The sequence below is a fragment of the Biomphalaria glabrata genome, chromosome 12 (genome assembly GCF_947242115.1).
Source record: "Biomphalaria glabrata chromosome 12, xgBioGlab47.1, whole genome shotgun sequence".
NCBI classification, from domain to species: Eukaryota; Metazoa; Mollusca; class Gastropoda; family Planorbidae; genus Biomphalaria; species Biomphalaria glabrata.
The window spans coordinates 8,083,138-8,100,951 of NC_074722.1; the positions used below are offsets into that span (position 1 = coordinate 8,083,138).

Here is a 17,814-nt window from a genome sequence, read left to right on the forward strand (position 1 = left end):
CACAAATTGTTAGACAAATTTCGTTATGGATAATAAAGATTATTATTATTATTATATCTAGAGTACTGTTAGAAATGTGAGACTGAGTACATTATCTTATTTATTTATTTATTGTGACAAGAGATATTTATGAGATGATTTATTTTATGTATTAATTTATACAAAACTATCTTAATATTTGATTTCAATAAAAACAACAAAGTCTTTTGTGATTTCTATGACATTTAAAAAAAATCAAAAACTTTATTACAAGTTTTCATTGATAAGCAACAAAACAAATTAAAAGTTTGTACATTATGTACAAGAGATAATGTCAGTTATTGTGTACTTAAGGTCGGAGAGGGGCAAGACCCAATTTGGCACGCAGCGCATTAGCATCTTTTGTTTCCTGATCCGCCTTACTTGTGTTCTTCCTGCCTTTGTCGTCTCTATCACGCCCACTTTCCCTTTTTTCATCTCGCCCACCTTCCCTCCTGCTGTCTCGTCCACTGTTCCTCCTGTCCTCCCTGGCGCCTTCTCTTCTATCCTCCCTGCCTCCCTCCCTCTTGTCCTCCCTGCCTCCATCTCGCTTGCTTTCCCTGTGCACTCTGTGCTCCCTGTCTTTCTCCTTGTATGATCTGTCGATGTGGCGCCTGCGATGTCTGTCATCCTCTCTTTCGTAGCGTGCCTTTTTATTGATGCCCTTATAGCGAAGATCTTCTCTGTGTTTAAGATCTGAAAAAAGAATTTTATTTTAAATTTGTACAAATTATGTTCCTAAAGAGCTCTGAAAAAAAAGAAGACATATGAAAAGAAATGGAAATATAAAGGCTGAGTGTTAAGCACTAGGCCTCTGAACCGGGGGTCCTGGGTTCGAATTCTGGTGAAGCCTGGGATTTTTTATTTTGGGATCTTTAGGGTGCCTCTGACAGGGTACATTAGTTGGGAAAAAAAAGGTTGGTCATTGTGCTGGCCAGATGACACCCGAGTTAACCATGGGACACAGAAGTAGAAGACATTTACATCGTCTGCCCTATAGATAGCAAGGTTTGAAAGGGGAAATGTACTTGATTTCCTGTGCACAGCCTGTTGACTTCCCATAAAAGCAAGAATGGTGTACAATGTATCCAGAAAGTGTACAGTAAAGAAATGCCATCATACCTTAGTGAACTTATCATTCTATATGTCCCTCTGAGTACCCCTGAGATTCATGGGCTCAAGGCTTTTAGCTGTGCCACATGCAGCACTACATTCAACAAGAACATGAAGACTTACTAGTTCAAAACTTATTTAAGACTAATTTGCCATTTTAACATTCCCTGTTTGTTTGTAAGGTTATTATAGCACCTTGAGACTACATTATGTTTGTTAATAGTGCTGCATACATTAAATTATAATTATCATTAATAGAATATGCCTTGACTGAATGAAGACAATGTGCTATATGAACTTTAAAATGAATAGACTTAAGAACATAACTTTAAAGAATGGCTATTTGATAGATCTCATCTAATATAACATAGCACCTTATAAGGCTTTTTGTTTTAATTATTTTTATTTAGGGTATGGACACCAGTGAAGGAGGCAGTAATAATAATTGTAAAATATTTAGCAATGTGATAATTTTCCTTCTTTAGAATGTATATTTTGATTGTGCATAAAACATTATGGAGATTATGAAGTTAATTTTAAGGTACCAGCCAAAAAAAAAAAAAAAACTGATGCAATTTTTGATTGAAAATAAAGTTAAGTATATCTTGTACAAGGTACATTAAAGAAAAAAAAGTTCAGCACTAAATAGTTAAATCTACATATCTAATGTTAAACAATATTGTCTTAGTAAACATACCTGGTGGAGATCTGTGACGCTTATCCACACGCTCTCGTGATCTTGACCTACGTTTGATAGGGCTACGATGACGATGATTTTCCCTATTATCTCTGTTGAAGAAAATATTTTATCAAATTTGATGAACTACACTGTTTTAACAAATTCATAATCTTTTTAAAAAAATGTTAGTAGACAATGATTACCTCCTGCGTGGGCTAATCCGTCGCCTATGAGGTGAAGACTGTCTTGGAGGTTTATTTTCTTTCACCGGTGGAGGAGGAACAATCTTTTTGACATCCTGATTAATAGAAGTGTTAATTAGCTTGGAAGACATGACAAATTCTAAATAGATACAAGGTAAAGTTACTCAAGCCTCTTTAAGGAGAAACTATCACTGGAAGTGCTGGTAGTACACTTGTGGCTCAGCTGTTCTTTATTGTTTTTTAAAACAACATTAATATCCATAGCTTCAAATTTTTAAGAGTAAGAATAAAGAATGGCATGATTGATTTATATTCTTGGGATGTGCGGTCAAGAGGCTAAGTACGCTTGAACTTGGCTTTGCTACCTATGAAGAGGGCTCGAGATTCGACACCCGACTCAAGAAGAGTTAAGTTTACTGAGCGCCTAAAGCAGCATGGAAAAACCTTCTCCCAGATAACCCCCCTCTCTCCACTGATCTACAAATGAGATTGAACCATAGCGCTCTGAGCATGCTATAAGCATGAAATTAGTGCTATATAAAAGCTATAAAAAAAAAGAGTACAAAATGGGATCTAGTTTTGGGGTTGAAAACCTTTTCTTTTTTTTAAATAAAAGGTTTCACTGTGCAGTTTGTTCTCAAATGTTGGAAGAAATATGCAGATCTAGAGGCGGACCCCATATTTGTAGCCATACATGAATAGTTCAAATGATACCATACAGGCTAATTTTTATTTTTAAGATTGGATTTAAAGAGATATAAACTCATTCCCATTACCAACTAATAACACTATTAGAAATTTTAAAAGTGTCTTATTTTATTGCCTTATACATAATTTAAGAATGCCATCAGAGAGTGTGCAATATTTTATGGCCAAAATACAGTGTGCTATCTTCTAGTATAAATAAACATTAATATAAAAGTAGTTACAAAGATTAATGGTAAATAAAATGTAAAAAAAAAAAAAAGATTTACAAACTACCTTTGTAATTTCTTCTTCTTCTTCAGACTCCACATCATCAATATCTTCTTCTATGGCACTGACCCTCGTCTCCAGGACATTGGTCTCTTCTAGAACATTACGTTTCTGAAAGAAACAATAAGAAAATGTATACTTTATATTTAGAGAAGAAACTAAATGATGGAATCTTAGTATCTAAAGTAAGCATAATGAATTTTAACAAGTTCTTTCAACTCTGCAGAGAATGCTAAAAAATATATAATCATTTTTTTAACAAATTGTTGTGATAACTTATTGAGATGCCACCAAAAGAATGATGAAATATTTAAAAATTCACACACCCACACAAAAATTAAAATAAAGCTTTAGCTATTAAATATATGAGGCTTTTCTATTGGCATGTTAAGAGTTCTGAGTCTTAAATCAAATAAAAGATCTTCAGCTTTTAATTATAGAAACTAAAGACTTAATAGTAATTTAAAATAAAACAAGATTCAACCCTCTTTCATATTATTTTGATTACAGCTAGAGATAAGGTAAATTTTATAGCACTGAACCAAAGCACCAGGTCAAACAAAATGTTGAAGATCATATTGTTTACCTGTATTCTTGGCAAAATGATGTCACAAACTCTTTCCTCACGCAAAAGATTGTCAATGAACTCATCCATGTAAATGATGCTAAATACTTTTTTTGTGAAAGAAGATTTTTTTTTTTTTTTACTTTTGCATGAATGTAATTATATACAATAAGCAACTAAACATTACCAACTATAACTTTAGCTAATTCTGTCTCTAGATATGAAAACTTACAAAAGAGTTTTATAACAGAACAAAAAGACAAACCTCCATTTCTATCAATAACTTTCAACTTTCTGTAGTCATAATAAAGTGGCTCTAAATATTTATAACAATCCACTGATGTTCCTGTCAACCTCATATACAATGCACCCAGAGCTCTGACATATCTGAGATAAGATTGAAAACAGTACAAAAATAAGATTCTCTTTTAATAATATATTTTAAAAAATTATGTGAAAAATGACTAGCTGCGGTACAAATATTATTTATACATGAAAGTTAATCTTTTCTTTTTTTTTTTAAAGGAATGCCTAAAAAGAAAAATTAAATTTTCTATTGATAAAAATTACAATTTATATGCTAATATTAACATGATTAAATGTGTCCTTGGTTACCAATAACAATGAAAGCTGTACTACACATTTGTTCTCAAAATGAATGACAGCTTGTACTAGAGCTAATTTGTGAAAGCCTTGGAAAGTTTAAAGTAAGACTTCACAACTACCAGAATCTAAATATTGGTTTTATATGTTCTTATGTAGTAGAATATAGAAAGGGGCAAACAAAAAACTTGGGGGTCAATAAAAATTACTAGACTTTGTTACAAACCATGTTTGTTTATATTAATGGTAGGGCTAAATTTTGGGGGTTCACTTCACCTCATTTATCGAGTATCTTGAGTATGGGTATCTCAAGGGGTAAGATCCTGGTTAACATAGCATGTGATTGGTAGCCGGTCTATACGAGATGTGAAAGTGCAGAGAGGGTTTTGAGAGAGCTAGAGATTAAGAGCGCCAGAGAGGAGATTATGAAGTTCGTGACAGGAGTTGCAATATGTGAGAGATTAAGTGTTGGAGTGTGGATATTGAGGGAGTTGGTGTAGTTTACTGTGTGTGTGACTATTTTTTTTTTCTGTCTGCTGATGCACACATGTTTGAATATTAAATAATACAACTTTATTAACCTAATGCACGACTTGATTTCATTCTTTATGAGCAAGATAGAGTTTACATAGTAACTGATGGAGGTTTCTGACTTCCTGTTGTCAAAAGACTGAACTAGGGCTGGGAGTTGATGGCGATCCAACCCATAGACGACCCTTATATAGGAGTGGTTTGTGACAGTCCTTTATTTCAATCATTTTACAGTGAAATTGATCTGTATTGTGTCTTTAAGCCTTAAGAAGTGTGTGTAATCATTGAATCTACAATCAAGTTTTTGATATTAAATTATTTAGTTTTTCAAAATTGGATTTGTGTTGATTGCATATTATTGTACAGATTTTCTGCTGCTTGATAATCTGTTGTGTAAGTAAATTTACATATAATCACATCTGTCCCTTGACTTTCATCATAAAAATGCTGTGACAGCTCACTTAACTAAAGCCCTCCACTTTTCCTGGCAAGGAACTGTTCTTAGCAAGATATCAAAAGAGAGGCTGGTGCAATCTTCTATGCTGTCATTGGATGACCCTATTTTCGTGCACCCTTCGTGTACCTTGACAGCGAGTCATGTCTTACAATATGACAGTGAGTCATGTCTTACAATATGACTGAACCAGCTCAGCTTTCACCTCTTCACAGTATTGAGGAATTCCTCCTTTTGACCAACCAGAATTACTAAATTGTAATAAACATACAGCCAGAAATAAAAATATATTAACTTATTATATTCAAATGTATTATTTTAATCTTTAACCCTCCACCCCCAAAAGAAAGCAACTTTCATTTAGTCTGTAAGATCGATTTTGATCTAAAAATAAAAAAGAAATACAATGTTGCAATGTTTCTATAAAACTTACTTAAAATCTTCATTCTTAATGAACTCAACCACAATGTCTTTCTCTGGCTGAATCTGAAGCATCTTTAGCAGCAAACAGAGAAATGGAACAGGCTTTATGTTACCGCCAAACACTCCTCCTACATACTTCAGTTCCATGGCTTTGTCCACCATCAAGGCAGCTGAAGAAAAAGAAATTTTTAGTGTTACAGTCATAGAACTATAGCTGTAATTAAACATAGTCAGTTTACATAGATCTAGTATTCAGAATATGATCCACAGTCAGCTGATATGTTGTTGACAAAAGTTTAAAAAAATACACTAGGGAGTCAGAGACCTAGACAGAAGACACTAGTTGATAATCACTGAGACCATACTTGTAATCTAGATGATATTGATAGATCTAGATCTGTGTTATTTAATGTATTGTGTGAACAGTGATGTGTTTAATAAATGTGTATATATTGTTACGATTCTCCCTCTCTCCTAATCAGGCCTTCCATAAACACTGCTAAATACAACACAATACATCAACACATCAAATGTCACTCTGTACATCACCGTACAAAACTCTACTGTCTCTCTTTCTGGACTTGTACGTCTACACCTGAGGACTCAACCAGGACCGACTTCATGGCCGACTAACAGTCCCGGTCTCGAACTGCCGCTTTCCTACACACTGTGTCCTCGTACACGCAGGCTTTCGATCACATGACCATAACATTGGTCATATTTGCGTGTAATCGTAGTACTGTCCCTTGTCCATGGCCCCGCTGACCTGAGTGTTTCACGTGTGTGTCAGCTGAGCCAATAGTTAACCCTTTTGCGCCGCCAATAGGGTCATAACAATATGTATTCAAGATACTAGACAGTTGAGAGAGAGACAGTCAAGTCCTCAAGACTAAGTGAAGTAATTGTCAACAGCTAAGAACTAAAATGATAAAAATAATGATAATGACAATAACAAATTATTATTAATGACACTTACATCTAGATCTAGAATCTAAATTTTAACTTCTATCTAGATTAGATTATACTAGATCTAGATCCCGGGCCAGAGGCCCTATATGCAAAGTGAATTTGGTGGCAAATGAAATATAAATTGAAGCAAAACGAAAATTTAAAAAAAAAATTACACAATGTATTAAAAACTTGCATGTATGTATGATCTAGAGCTTAAAATCTCGAGCAGTAGACATAGAGTCCTGCTATGTTTTGACTTCAAAGTTTGAGATTTAAAATAGACTTAGAGCTAGACTAGTAAACACAGAGCCATAAAACTCTATTTTTGATATTTGAAAGAGATTTAGTGCTAGAACAAGAAGGCATAGTCGACATATAGCCATAGAACTCTGCAATGTTTGAGATCTGAAAGAAACTGAGAGGTAGACTAGAGTAGTAGATACAGAGCCATAGAGTTCAGCTAGTTTGAGATTTGGTCCAAGTGTTGCAATTATTTCTCTAATAATGTAAGTCGGTAAGTCAAATCACAATTGTGAGGCCCCCATCAATGATCAATTGGAGGCCTGAGGGCGGCTGGGGTCTCTGCCTAACTTACACCCTCAAAGTCAAAGTCCTAAGACAAGTCAAGCTAGCAGCTAGATCTATATTCTTATGATCTAGATATCTACTATCTAGCCAAGGCCTAGCTGCTAGGTCCTAGATAGACTAATTAGTATAATCTAAACTAAAGCTAGGCTGCTCACTGCTAAAGACTAGAGTTGAATAGAGGTTAGCTAGCTACTTATTACTAGACTAGGACTAGGAGGACTAGGGCACTAGGCTGACTAGGCCTAGCTAGGCCCTGGGCTGGCTTGAGTCTCAGTCTCAGACGTCAATAGATCTATATTTATAAATATTTATCTAATCTACTCTTGACTTTGATTTAAAAAAAATGATTTACTAAAATAATTAAATCATAGATCTAGAAAGTAGAATCTAGATCTACTTATCATTTATGAATTTTATGCTTTTAAAATTTAATAAGTTTATTTTTTATTATAATCAGTATCATACTGAGTAACTCAGTATGAATATTAGATCTACATTACATAATAGATCTACTATCTAGATCTAGATATCTACTAGATCTAGTCTATTAGTATTATCTCTATTATCTCTAGTCTTCTATAATAACAGTGATAACACTTTCACTTGTCGACTTGTCCCAGTCAAATGTCGGCAATGTTTTGTTATCGACAATAGGAACATCGACAATAACAATAAACTTATAAAACTGTCAAAAATAAAAGTATTGACATACCGGTAAGAGCAAAACATTCTTCCTTCCAGTATCTGCATTCATATATCCTAGTCCTAATGATCTTTTCCACTAAATATTGAGGGTTTGTTCCTTTAATGGAATGAGCGTCTTTGACTGTACGGTTCGCCATTTGTCAGATAGCAGTATAAAATATTTACAATCAAAAGGGCATAGACATATATAGAAATATATAGGTCTGTATCTAAAGACGAAATACATGTAAAAAGTGTAATCGAAATTTTATAAGGAAACATCCATTTATGACGTCAATGAAAAAATGTGCAGATGTATATCACAGACCTATATATTTTTTTTGTGGGCAAATAAAAAATATTTAGATAATATTAGACCTATATTTGCGTAATAGATTGCGCGATTGTTTTACGAGTTAGCAAAAATAATTTATTTAGGCTAAAATTGCATTAAGAATAAGAATGTTCATATAGTATGTGTTTGCCTGTCTCCGAACATGGCAAGACCCTCGAATGCACCAGTTCCATCTGGTACAAGACTAATCGAATCTTCGAAAGTGTTTCTGAGCACCCTGCAGTCGTTGAGGATGTGCTTTACTGTCTTGTCTTCCTTGTGACGAAGTCGACATTTGGGATCGTGGTTCTCTCGGATCCTAGTGAAGTAGACTCCTATCCTGGGAAAACAGGCCAAAATTGCCCCGGTCCTTTTTGTCAAGCTGCCACCATTCTTCTTTCTTGTTTGGGCGTTTTAGAACCTTCCAGATTTCCCGTCCCGCACTACAATCGTCCCAGCTATCGTTCCACTTGGACTTGATCCCTTCACAAATCCTCGCTTTTGCACTCTCTTATGTTTGCGGCTTCTCTGATGGGTCTAAAAGCGTTCCAAGCTTTGCAAAACTGTCAGCCTTCTCGTTTCCTTTAATTCCACAATGCGAGGCAAAAACTGGAATCCCTATACGTACCTTGTGTTTACTTTCTAGGCGCTCCACACACGCCATTTCGGTACATTATGTAATTAAAATTTAAAAAAAAAATCATTAATAAATAATACCTTTGTTTATTGACAAGATAATGCGCAAGTGACAAATCAAAATTCATAATATCGCCTCACGTCTTGCTTTCTTTGCAGCAAAGGCATCTATAACATCATCTAGAATTCTAGATTAATGCTGTCTAGTAAGTGTCAATTATTTTTTTAGTATTTGTGAATATCGAGATTACATGGCAGTGACGTAATCTATTATATATAATTCTCTTCATGGCTCAACAGTTTGGGCACAAAGAAGTAAAGGAAAGATCACTCTTTTATTTCTGCAAGTCGGACTAGAGTTACCTCACTTTAGAGGCGAAAAAAAAAGTGGGGGGAGAACAAATAGTATTCACCCGTCACTAAATAGCAGGGCCAGACTTAACCATTGTGACCAAGAAGTCATGGAAAGATAAAAAAATTTTAAGAGAAACAAGAATTACGAAATGTTTAAATCTATCTACGAGAATTGTTGACCTCAAGTAATTGTTCATTAGTTTGAGACGCGAGAAGCCTCTTTCACCAGAATCCACAATTACGGGTATTGCATAATGCTGTTTTTTATAGCATAGGATTGACGTTTTCCATATTGAATGACACCCCAAAATGACAATTTGTTTCTATATATTTCAGGAGATTTTTATGAGTTTTCAAAAGATTTGAATAATTTCGCAGATTTCCAGGACATTTTCGTATATTTTGAAATTTCAGAAGATTTCCAGGAGCTCCTGGTAAATCAGGAAATCTGTTATAAGTAATAAATAAAATGGTTTAATTGAATAACTTACACCTAGAATTAGCGCGGGTCCAATGATAGTGCTGGGTCCACTTGGGTCGCCTAAGGCCGGCCCTGCAAAATAGCGGCGTATGCTACGCCGTGGGTCAACTAGTATTTAATGTTGAATATTTAAAAAAATAGGACATTCGTTTGTGTGCACCCCTCAAGTGGAGGCCAGGGGAGGTTTTCGAATTCGGACCCCCTCCCATAGCTACATCACTGCGATGGTGGTCTATAAATTCTTATTCTATTTATTTCTTGTAAAGCTTCAATATTGCAAGGAGTCTTGCAGTGAGCTTTGGAAAATCAAGTTCTTCTAATTCAGTTCAGCTTATTTCTATATAAGACAGTGCGCAAAATGTTCATAGACGTCTATTTCTTTCTTCAACTTTTTACTGAATATGATGAAACATTTGAGTCGAGTGCGGGAATTCCCACTGAAAGCATGCTCAAAATAGAAAACTTTAATTTAAAGATTATTATATCGTGAAAATTATGACGGTTTAACGGGTTAAACCCGTTTTCACTGTGTAGCCAATTTTAATTTTTCCACAAAGATATAGGGCCTACATAAACTGTCAAATTTCTAGGACAGTCGTTTTTTGAAATTTCGAAGTGTCCAGGTTCCACCCAGGTGACCCGGTGTAATGCCTATTTTTTGAATCCATGAAGAATTTGCTAGCGAATTGGAAGAATAGTAAAAACGAGTCATGGAATAGGATTCACAGTTTGATGAAATATTATATCACTGAAAACAAACACAAAGAAGGCCCTGTAATTTGTTAAAACAACTTTAATAAGTAAATTTCAATAAGTAAATTATATTTCAATTATACTGAGCAAGAAGAGATATAAATGGTTAGGCACTGCGCTTTCTTTGATATCACTTACATTTAGCATTTCCATCTATTATATACTTCTACACATTATGTCTATGACTACTCCTGATTCCAGACCTATTCACACCAAGAGTGAATTATTAATGACAATGTAAATCAATAAAGATTCTAATAATATAGAAGCGAATTAAAAAGTAGAACGCCTTTCGGCGTATCCGATGTACGGTGTACTATACATTTTTAAAATCATGAAATAATTTTTGTGAACTTTTTTTTTTGTATTGTAAAATCAAATAAAAAATAAATCTGTAAACAAACAAAAAAGTAATAAAAAAATAAGTAACGACCTTTAGTATGAAAATCGAAACGTATATTCTTTCGTCACATGCCAAAGACCATTTTATAGTTGGATAAGTTGAATAGATATATAATAATACAGTGAGTAATAAATACATTGCCAAATGTACATCAACATAAACAAGTAAATAAAACTCTTGAATATTTCATTTATAAATTTCATGGCAACAATAAAAATAATAGCTGCTCAATGATAAACCAAAAAGTCACATCAATAAATTATTACAGACCGTCTTCAACAATTAACTATGTGAGAAGAAAAAATGGTATCACTTTAGTAAGAGCTGCAGAATCGTCTGATGCTTTTTAATGTTGGTATTGATGATTCGTGTATGAGCAATATATACAACTCTAACGTTTCCCTATCTGCTAGTTATCACCACATCTATGATCTATCACCGGGCTTATATAATTTTGCACTTTTAACAATGTATGGGTCCATATAGTAGTGAAAGCAATTCTGACCAACATTCTAATATAGTAGCAAGGAAATAATGTTCGATTTTTACAAACTAAATGAAGTTACAATTGGCAACAGGGGCTACAACTAATAAAGAATTGTGACCCTAATACAACAAGCCTTTGTTGGGTATACATAAAAGCAGAAACAATGAATACAATATAGCAGGGGTTCTCAACCTGTGAATCGCCACTCCCCTCCGGGGTCGAATGATGATTTGCAGGGGGTCGCCTAAGCAGTGGCGTAGCTAGGGTTGGGGAGAATTTGAAAATCGCCCTGGTCTCCCACTTGAAGGGGGCCCACAAATGAGTGTTTTTTTCTATTAAATATTAAGCAAAGAGGTAAAGTCCCCCGTGCCCCCAAATAATGGGCAATTCCTAGCTAAGCCCCTGCGCCTAAGAGCATCGAAAACATGATTTTTTTTTAATTTGATGTACCTTTAACCCTTGCCAGAAATCCATTCACAGTCAAAGATGAAGGTGTTCCGGAGCTCATTAACAGCGATAAAGCAAAAATTGAATTCTCTTTATTGTCAAGTAACACAAATCTGGATTTAGTGTAACAGTCCTAACCCGATTTGTCTTCTTTCATTTTCAATAATATATTTTTTTGCGATACATGAGTTTTCCAGATTATCTAAACAATTACTCACTTTTGGATTACATTTTTATACTATTAGCAAAAGCACAGTTTTTTATGTTTATGAACGAAAATAATTTTACTGTTTGGGGTCGCAGCATTGTTGCTAATAGTAAAAATGGGTCGCCGAGCTAAAAAGGCTGAGAACCGCTGCAATATAGGCTTACAATAAAAGCATTTCCGATAGTGAAACTACCTCCCTCTAACTCTCTCCTCCCATACAGATTTTGAAATGTAAAATCAAACTCGCCACTTCTAAATAATATTTAGACTTATTATACTTAATGATACTATATTATCTAGTTTATTAAATCCTTTAGAAATCTGTATCAGACGCATTTAAATGTGTAGGTATCACGATAGCTTGTAAACAAATGAGCAGAAAGTAACATAAGCATTAAAAGAATATATTTCCACCAAATGACTTGTCAGTGTGTGCTAAAAGAACTAAAACCAAAAAGTGGAAGTGACAGTGCGACCATTCAGAGGTTGAACGGGTCTGTTGTTGTCCACCATCGGAGTTGGCAGGTTTGTCGAATGATCGATTTGCTGGAGAGTTCGAAGTTTGGCGATCTGAAAAAAACATAAGAAACATAACTCTTCAAGTCATTGAAAACACCAACGTTTTTAATTTAATTGATGCATCAACTTTTTTTTAAATAGATGAAATAAGAAAAACGAAGGGCTAGAATTAAATTTACATCTGTAGTTGTGTATCTACACATATGTATATCAACTTATACACTTATAAGTACATATGCACTGACATTATTATTATAGCTTTTATATAGCGCTACTTTCATGCTTATAGCTTTGGTCCAATCTCATCTGTGGACCAGTGGGGGGAAGGGGGGTATCTAGGAGTTGGTTTTCCGTGCTGCCTTTAGGCGCTCAGTAAACACAACTCTGCCCGAGTCGGGTGTCGAACTTCGAGCCCCTTTCTAGGTAGCCAAGACAAGCCAAGTTCAAGCGCACTTAGCCTCTCGACCACAGACCACGCTTCCCACTGATTTCTAGATATGCACTGACATCTACATCCAGGGTCGGCCTTATGCCACTGCAGCCAATGCGGTTGCAGTGGGCCCCGCGTTTTCATAGCCCCCGCGCTAGTTCTAAGTGTAACAATTGAATTAAATAACAGGGTTTTCAAGGGCCTCCAGGAAATCTCCTGAAAAGGCAAAATATACGAAAAAGTCATGGAAATCTCCTGAAATTTTTAAAATCTCCTGAAAAATGGCGTAGATTGTTATTTTTGGGTTGCCAATAAATAAAAATCAGCATTGTGAGCTTTCATTTAATAAAAATTTATTGCAAAGACGAAATAATTTTCTAATAAATAAATCTTAATTTTGACATTATGCATTATACCCAGACAAGGCCCCGCGCTATCCGTTTCGCATAGGGCCCCACAATTGCTAGGGCCGCCCTGTCTACATCTATATAGTCCTTCGACATATATAGGCCCTGACATCTAGATATGCACATACATCTAGATATGCACATGCATCTTGATATGCACTGACATCTAGATATGCACTGACATCTACATCTATATAGTCCTTCGACATATATAGCCCCTGACATCTACATATGCACATACATCTACGCATCTTAGGCACACTAATAGATCAAAAGCGTTTATTATTAAGACAAGACAATCAAACCTGATCTTCCGAAACTTTGATGGTCTCCCTGAACAAAGTCCACGTGACTGTCTCGTAACAACCAGGTGTGGTCAAACTACCCTCATAACGAAAGAAGCTGGATGTATCCGAGGGCAGAAACGGAAAAGCGACAACATCAAGCAGAGCACTTGATCCTGTGTGGAAGAAGGAAACCAACAATAAATGCTGAATATCTTTTAAATAAAACATTGAGTCTAATGTTGGAGGGTCCTAGGAGTGATGTCGTAAAAATGAACATCTTTCAGCTACAAGTTCTAGGTTGGCATACATCAGGAGAGTGACACCAAACTACTAAAATGCCAGGGATAACAAATAGGTGTACATTTCTCAGCTGTGTAGGTTGTCTAAATTCTTCCAAAGTGTCCAATGGATACTGTTTCGCTTCTGGTCTGTTGGTGTGGGCGTGACCATGCGTTACAGAAGGCCTGAACACTGACCTGCAATCTCACATCCTGTTCGGCAGTTTAGACAAATTACTCGTTGCCACGTCGTACTGTGACGTGGCAACGAGCTATTGGTCTAAAAGGCCGAACAGGATGTGACGTTGGTTAGTGTTCAGGCCTTCCGTAACGATTGGTCTCGGACTGACCACGCGCTTCTTTCTATCGTCATGATCCTCTCCTGAGCTCCAGCACTCCCCCCCCCCTCTTCCATCTCATGACGTCCTGTCTTAGGTTTGGGCTAGGGCGTAAAAATCGTAATTTATGAAGGAACGTCCGAAACGTATACAATTTTTAAAAATTCACTGAGTGACGTGCATCAGTGACGTCTTTGAAAGCACAATTATTTTTCAAAAAAGGTTTCTTCGGAAGTTTCTACAAGAGCTCTTGGCTCATGCTCAGCGTATCTTTACCGCGCAAATCTAAAGCTGACAGTGACTAGTTATTTTAAGTTTTTTTATTGGACTTTCCGACAAGACTTGCGCGATTTCCATCTTAAGCATTGAACTGGAAGCCATTCCTTTCATGCTCCTTTTTGGCTAACCATCCATAAAGGATATAGCCCTCCACAAACATGTTATCTCAGGCAGAGGCGTAGTGAACAAAACGTTTGCCCGAGGCAAGGTACTTTACTGGCGCCCCCCCCCCCCCCCATTAACCACGAACATCACATAGAAATATAGTTTATAAATAAAAAGTATTTCATAATATTTCATTATATATACAAATAACCTTAGAATGTATTACCTAACTATAAAATATCTACCTACAATAATATCTTTTTTTTTTGGCGCCTCTCTGCGTGTACTGATCCCTCCCCCCCCCCCCGAGGGTAGTGCGCGCATCCCCTCACTACGCCTCTGATTCTCAGGTGATAGACAAAGGCTAGTACAAGAAAGCACTGGAAAGGTATTAAACAATTATCAAATTATCAACCTCAATTAGCTTGTAAGTTGAAACAGTTTTGAAAAGCGCTTACCTGGCTGGCTTACTTTTGCCAATGAATCGAATACAAAGTTAAGTCTAACGTTCGGTTGGGTAGTTACCTGATAAAGAAAATAAAAAAACAAGCATATTATTCAAATAATGGCATACCAGTCCTCCCAAATGGGTACCTCACGTGCTAATGGAGAAGTAAAGGCGTTGGTAGTTGTGCTGGGTCACATGAAACCGTCGGCCTCAGAAATAGATGAGCTTTACATCACCTGCTTCTATAGAACGCAAGGGCTGAAAAGGTTGCTTAAACAGTTTTGTGTAAATTACTTTGCTTATTTACTTATACATACTATTTATTTTTATATCAAGTCTTCTTCGTTGTTCTCGTATAATTGTTGGATGGCTCACACGAAAAGTCCTTTATCGGCAATGAACTGCTCAGTGGTTTCCAGATCTGGCAGCGCTCCGTAGGCCTACTGTCATTCTATAGGGAGTTTTAGGTGTTGGTGTCTTGTTCGGGCCTCTCGATTGAGTGTACAGCTTTGAAGTACATTGTCGGCATTTTCAGGTGACGCTCCCTATTTTAATCTCTCAGAACGCGTTGTCTCTTTCTGTTGTGACCGGAAACGGTAAGAAGACGAACTAATTATGTGTTAATCATGTTGGTACAGCTTGTAACAGACATCATTTTTTCTTGAAATTTGGGTGAGATCTGATCTATTTCTCGTTTTTTTCTACTCTGCCAAATAGAGTTTTTTTTTTTTTAAATTGTTTAGTTATTTTCCCGTATTTGGTCAATATGTCTACTTTTTCATTGCCTTCTGCTAGGCGTTTCCGAGCTACGTCTTATGCAGATAAGTCAAACGGAGGTAACTCTAATCCAATAACACAGGCGAAAGGTCAACGGTTAATGTCGAACAAGAAGTTGAATAATAACGAAGGGAACCGTCGAATGTCGTCAAGCTAAATCTCTACGTTCACAAAAGCTGCATATCTCTAAAGCTGTCATAAGTAGTCTGTTTACATTACGATATTGTTCCTAAAAACCTATTCTTGTTTTTACTAGTCGCGTCATTGTCTCTAAGTCAAAAATGTCCTTTCTATGAAACAAAATAACTAATTCCTAATCGTTCCTTAAGGGGGCTTGGTGGCTAAGCGGTTGAGCGCTTGGCTTCGAATCTGTGGTCCTGGGTTCGAATCTTGGGGAAGACTGTGATTTTGAATCTCGGGAATTTCAGGGCGCCCCTAACTTTAGTTGGGGAAAGGCGGTTGGTCGTTGTGCTGGTCACATGACACCCTGCTCGTTAACCGTTCGCCAAAGAAACAGATGATCTTAACATCATCTGCCCCATAGATCGAAAGGTCTGAAAGGGGGAACTTAACACTTCTATTACGATGCGTCCTGAGATCTAGTTGGAGAAGGGTTTCTTGCTATTGTTATTGAGGTTTACAAGAGCTCTCCTGAGTTGTTTTTATGTAGGAAGCATCACAGTTTTTCATACCTTGAAGAACTGCCCTGGCGTCAGTCAGGAAGACAATTTGGCTGTTCCGCGTGATTGGGTGGTTTATTACCGTGGTAGCTGCTAGCTCAAGTGCTCCTACTTCCGCTCTGTGGCAGTCCGATAGATCCCTATGTTGGGAGTTCATATCAAATGAACCAGTCAGGATCACACGGGAGCCTATCATGACTATTAAAATAAACATAAACGTAAGAGCTTACCTCTACCAGAACTGCGAGCACAGCTAGCCCCTTAGACTCTACACTGGCCACCTCAAAGCTTGGATACTTAATGTTATAGTGGACAATGTGGATCTAAAACAGTAAAAACAAGTTCATACATTTATTCTAAAAAAGATTTAACAAATTATATCTTGAACGGAAACTATAAAAACTTGAAGCAAATCGCATTAAAAAAGAAATAAAATAATAGTATGAAAATTTCGTCCTCATTTTTAGCGGCCCCCGTAAGGGGAAAAAGCCGCTATTAGGTTTGTGCAAAATGTCCGTCTGTCCGTCTGTCCGTCTGTCACACTCAGATCTCGAAAACTAGAAGAGATATGAAAAATATTATTTCATCATTAAATCCGGCTTGAAAAGTTTAGGTGCAACGGCTACTTTTGGTTTTCTAAAAGCAAACCGTTTAATTTATAAAATTAATTATGCAAGCGATTTTTTCATAAAAATACACCAATTCTAAAACAATTACGTAAATGTAAGGGAGGCAATGTTACAATATGCTAACAAAGATGGACAATTTTTGTGTATTTTCAGTATCACTAAGTCAAATATATTTTTAAAATGTACAGGAAATGTTTACAACAAATACAAATAATAGTTAAAGACGTTTTTTCTGGTCAACTAGCTGCTAAAATTAAAAGAAAACATTTCTGTTTGTTTATAAAGGCTAATAATGCACTTTGTATGTAAATATCACGCACATTTTTTTAAATGGACTTTTTATGCAGCGATTTTCGTGCAGTAGCGTAACGTCGCAACATGATCAGGTGCTAAACCAATTCCTTAAACTTTTTTTAAAAATAAGATTTTATTTATTTTTTGTTTAGTGCCCCCATCCGAATAAAAGAAGCTTATTTTTGTGCGTTTTGTCTGTTGGTCGGTCTGTCCGTCACGATTAGATTTAAAAAACTAGAACTCTAAAAGCTATTGAAAATCTGATTTACCCTTTAATGTTCCTCCCATAACATCTCAATAGTTTTAAGTATCTAAAATTGATTGTTCCGGATTTTTTTGTGCAAAACTAATCAACGCCAACAAATGTTTGTTTGCTCTTCTAACTTATATTACATTCAATTTCCATGCTTAAACGTTGCAAAAACACATTATCAATAATATGTTGTTCCGTTT

At 35.9% G+C, this 17,814-nt stretch overlaps 2 protein-coding genes across 2 annotated transcripts in view; both read right to left on the reverse strand.

Moving 5' to 3' along the window:
• Positions 1-207: 207 nt before the first annotated feature.
• Positions 208-7,972, reverse strand: LOC106077880 (pre-mRNA-splicing factor 38A-like). Its single transcript, XM_056005381.1, has 8 exons — positions 7,816-7,972; positions 5,575-5,734; positions 3,819-3,940; positions 3,575-3,660; positions 2,995-3,099; positions 2,014-2,108; positions 1,829-1,920; positions 208-714 (listed from the first exon to the last, which is right to left on the reverse strand). The coding sequence occupies exons 1-8, from the start codon at positions 7,943-7,945 to the stop codon at positions 329-331; spliced, it is 1,176 nt and encodes a 391-aa protein (XP_055861356.1). The 5' UTR covers positions 7,946-7,972; the 3' UTR covers positions 208-328.
• A 2,395-nt stretch (positions 7,973-10,367) lies between these two features.
• The window catches only part of LOC106050470 (uncharacterized), a 68,298-nt gene continuing 60,851 nt past the window's right edge, over positions 10,368-17,814 (reverse strand). Inside the window, exons 19-22 of the mRNA XM_056005378.1 lie at positions 16,669-16,761; positions 14,992-15,058; positions 13,552-13,706; positions 10,368-12,460 (exon numbers count right to left, since the gene is read on the reverse strand). Of these exons, the coding sequence (XP_055861353.1) occupies positions 12,335-12,460; positions 13,552-13,706; positions 14,992-15,058; positions 16,669-16,761 (441 nt within the window). The 3' untranslated portion in view covers positions 10,368-12,334. The remainder of the gene's footprint in view (positions 12,461-13,551; positions 13,707-14,991; positions 15,059-16,668; positions 16,762-17,814) is intronic.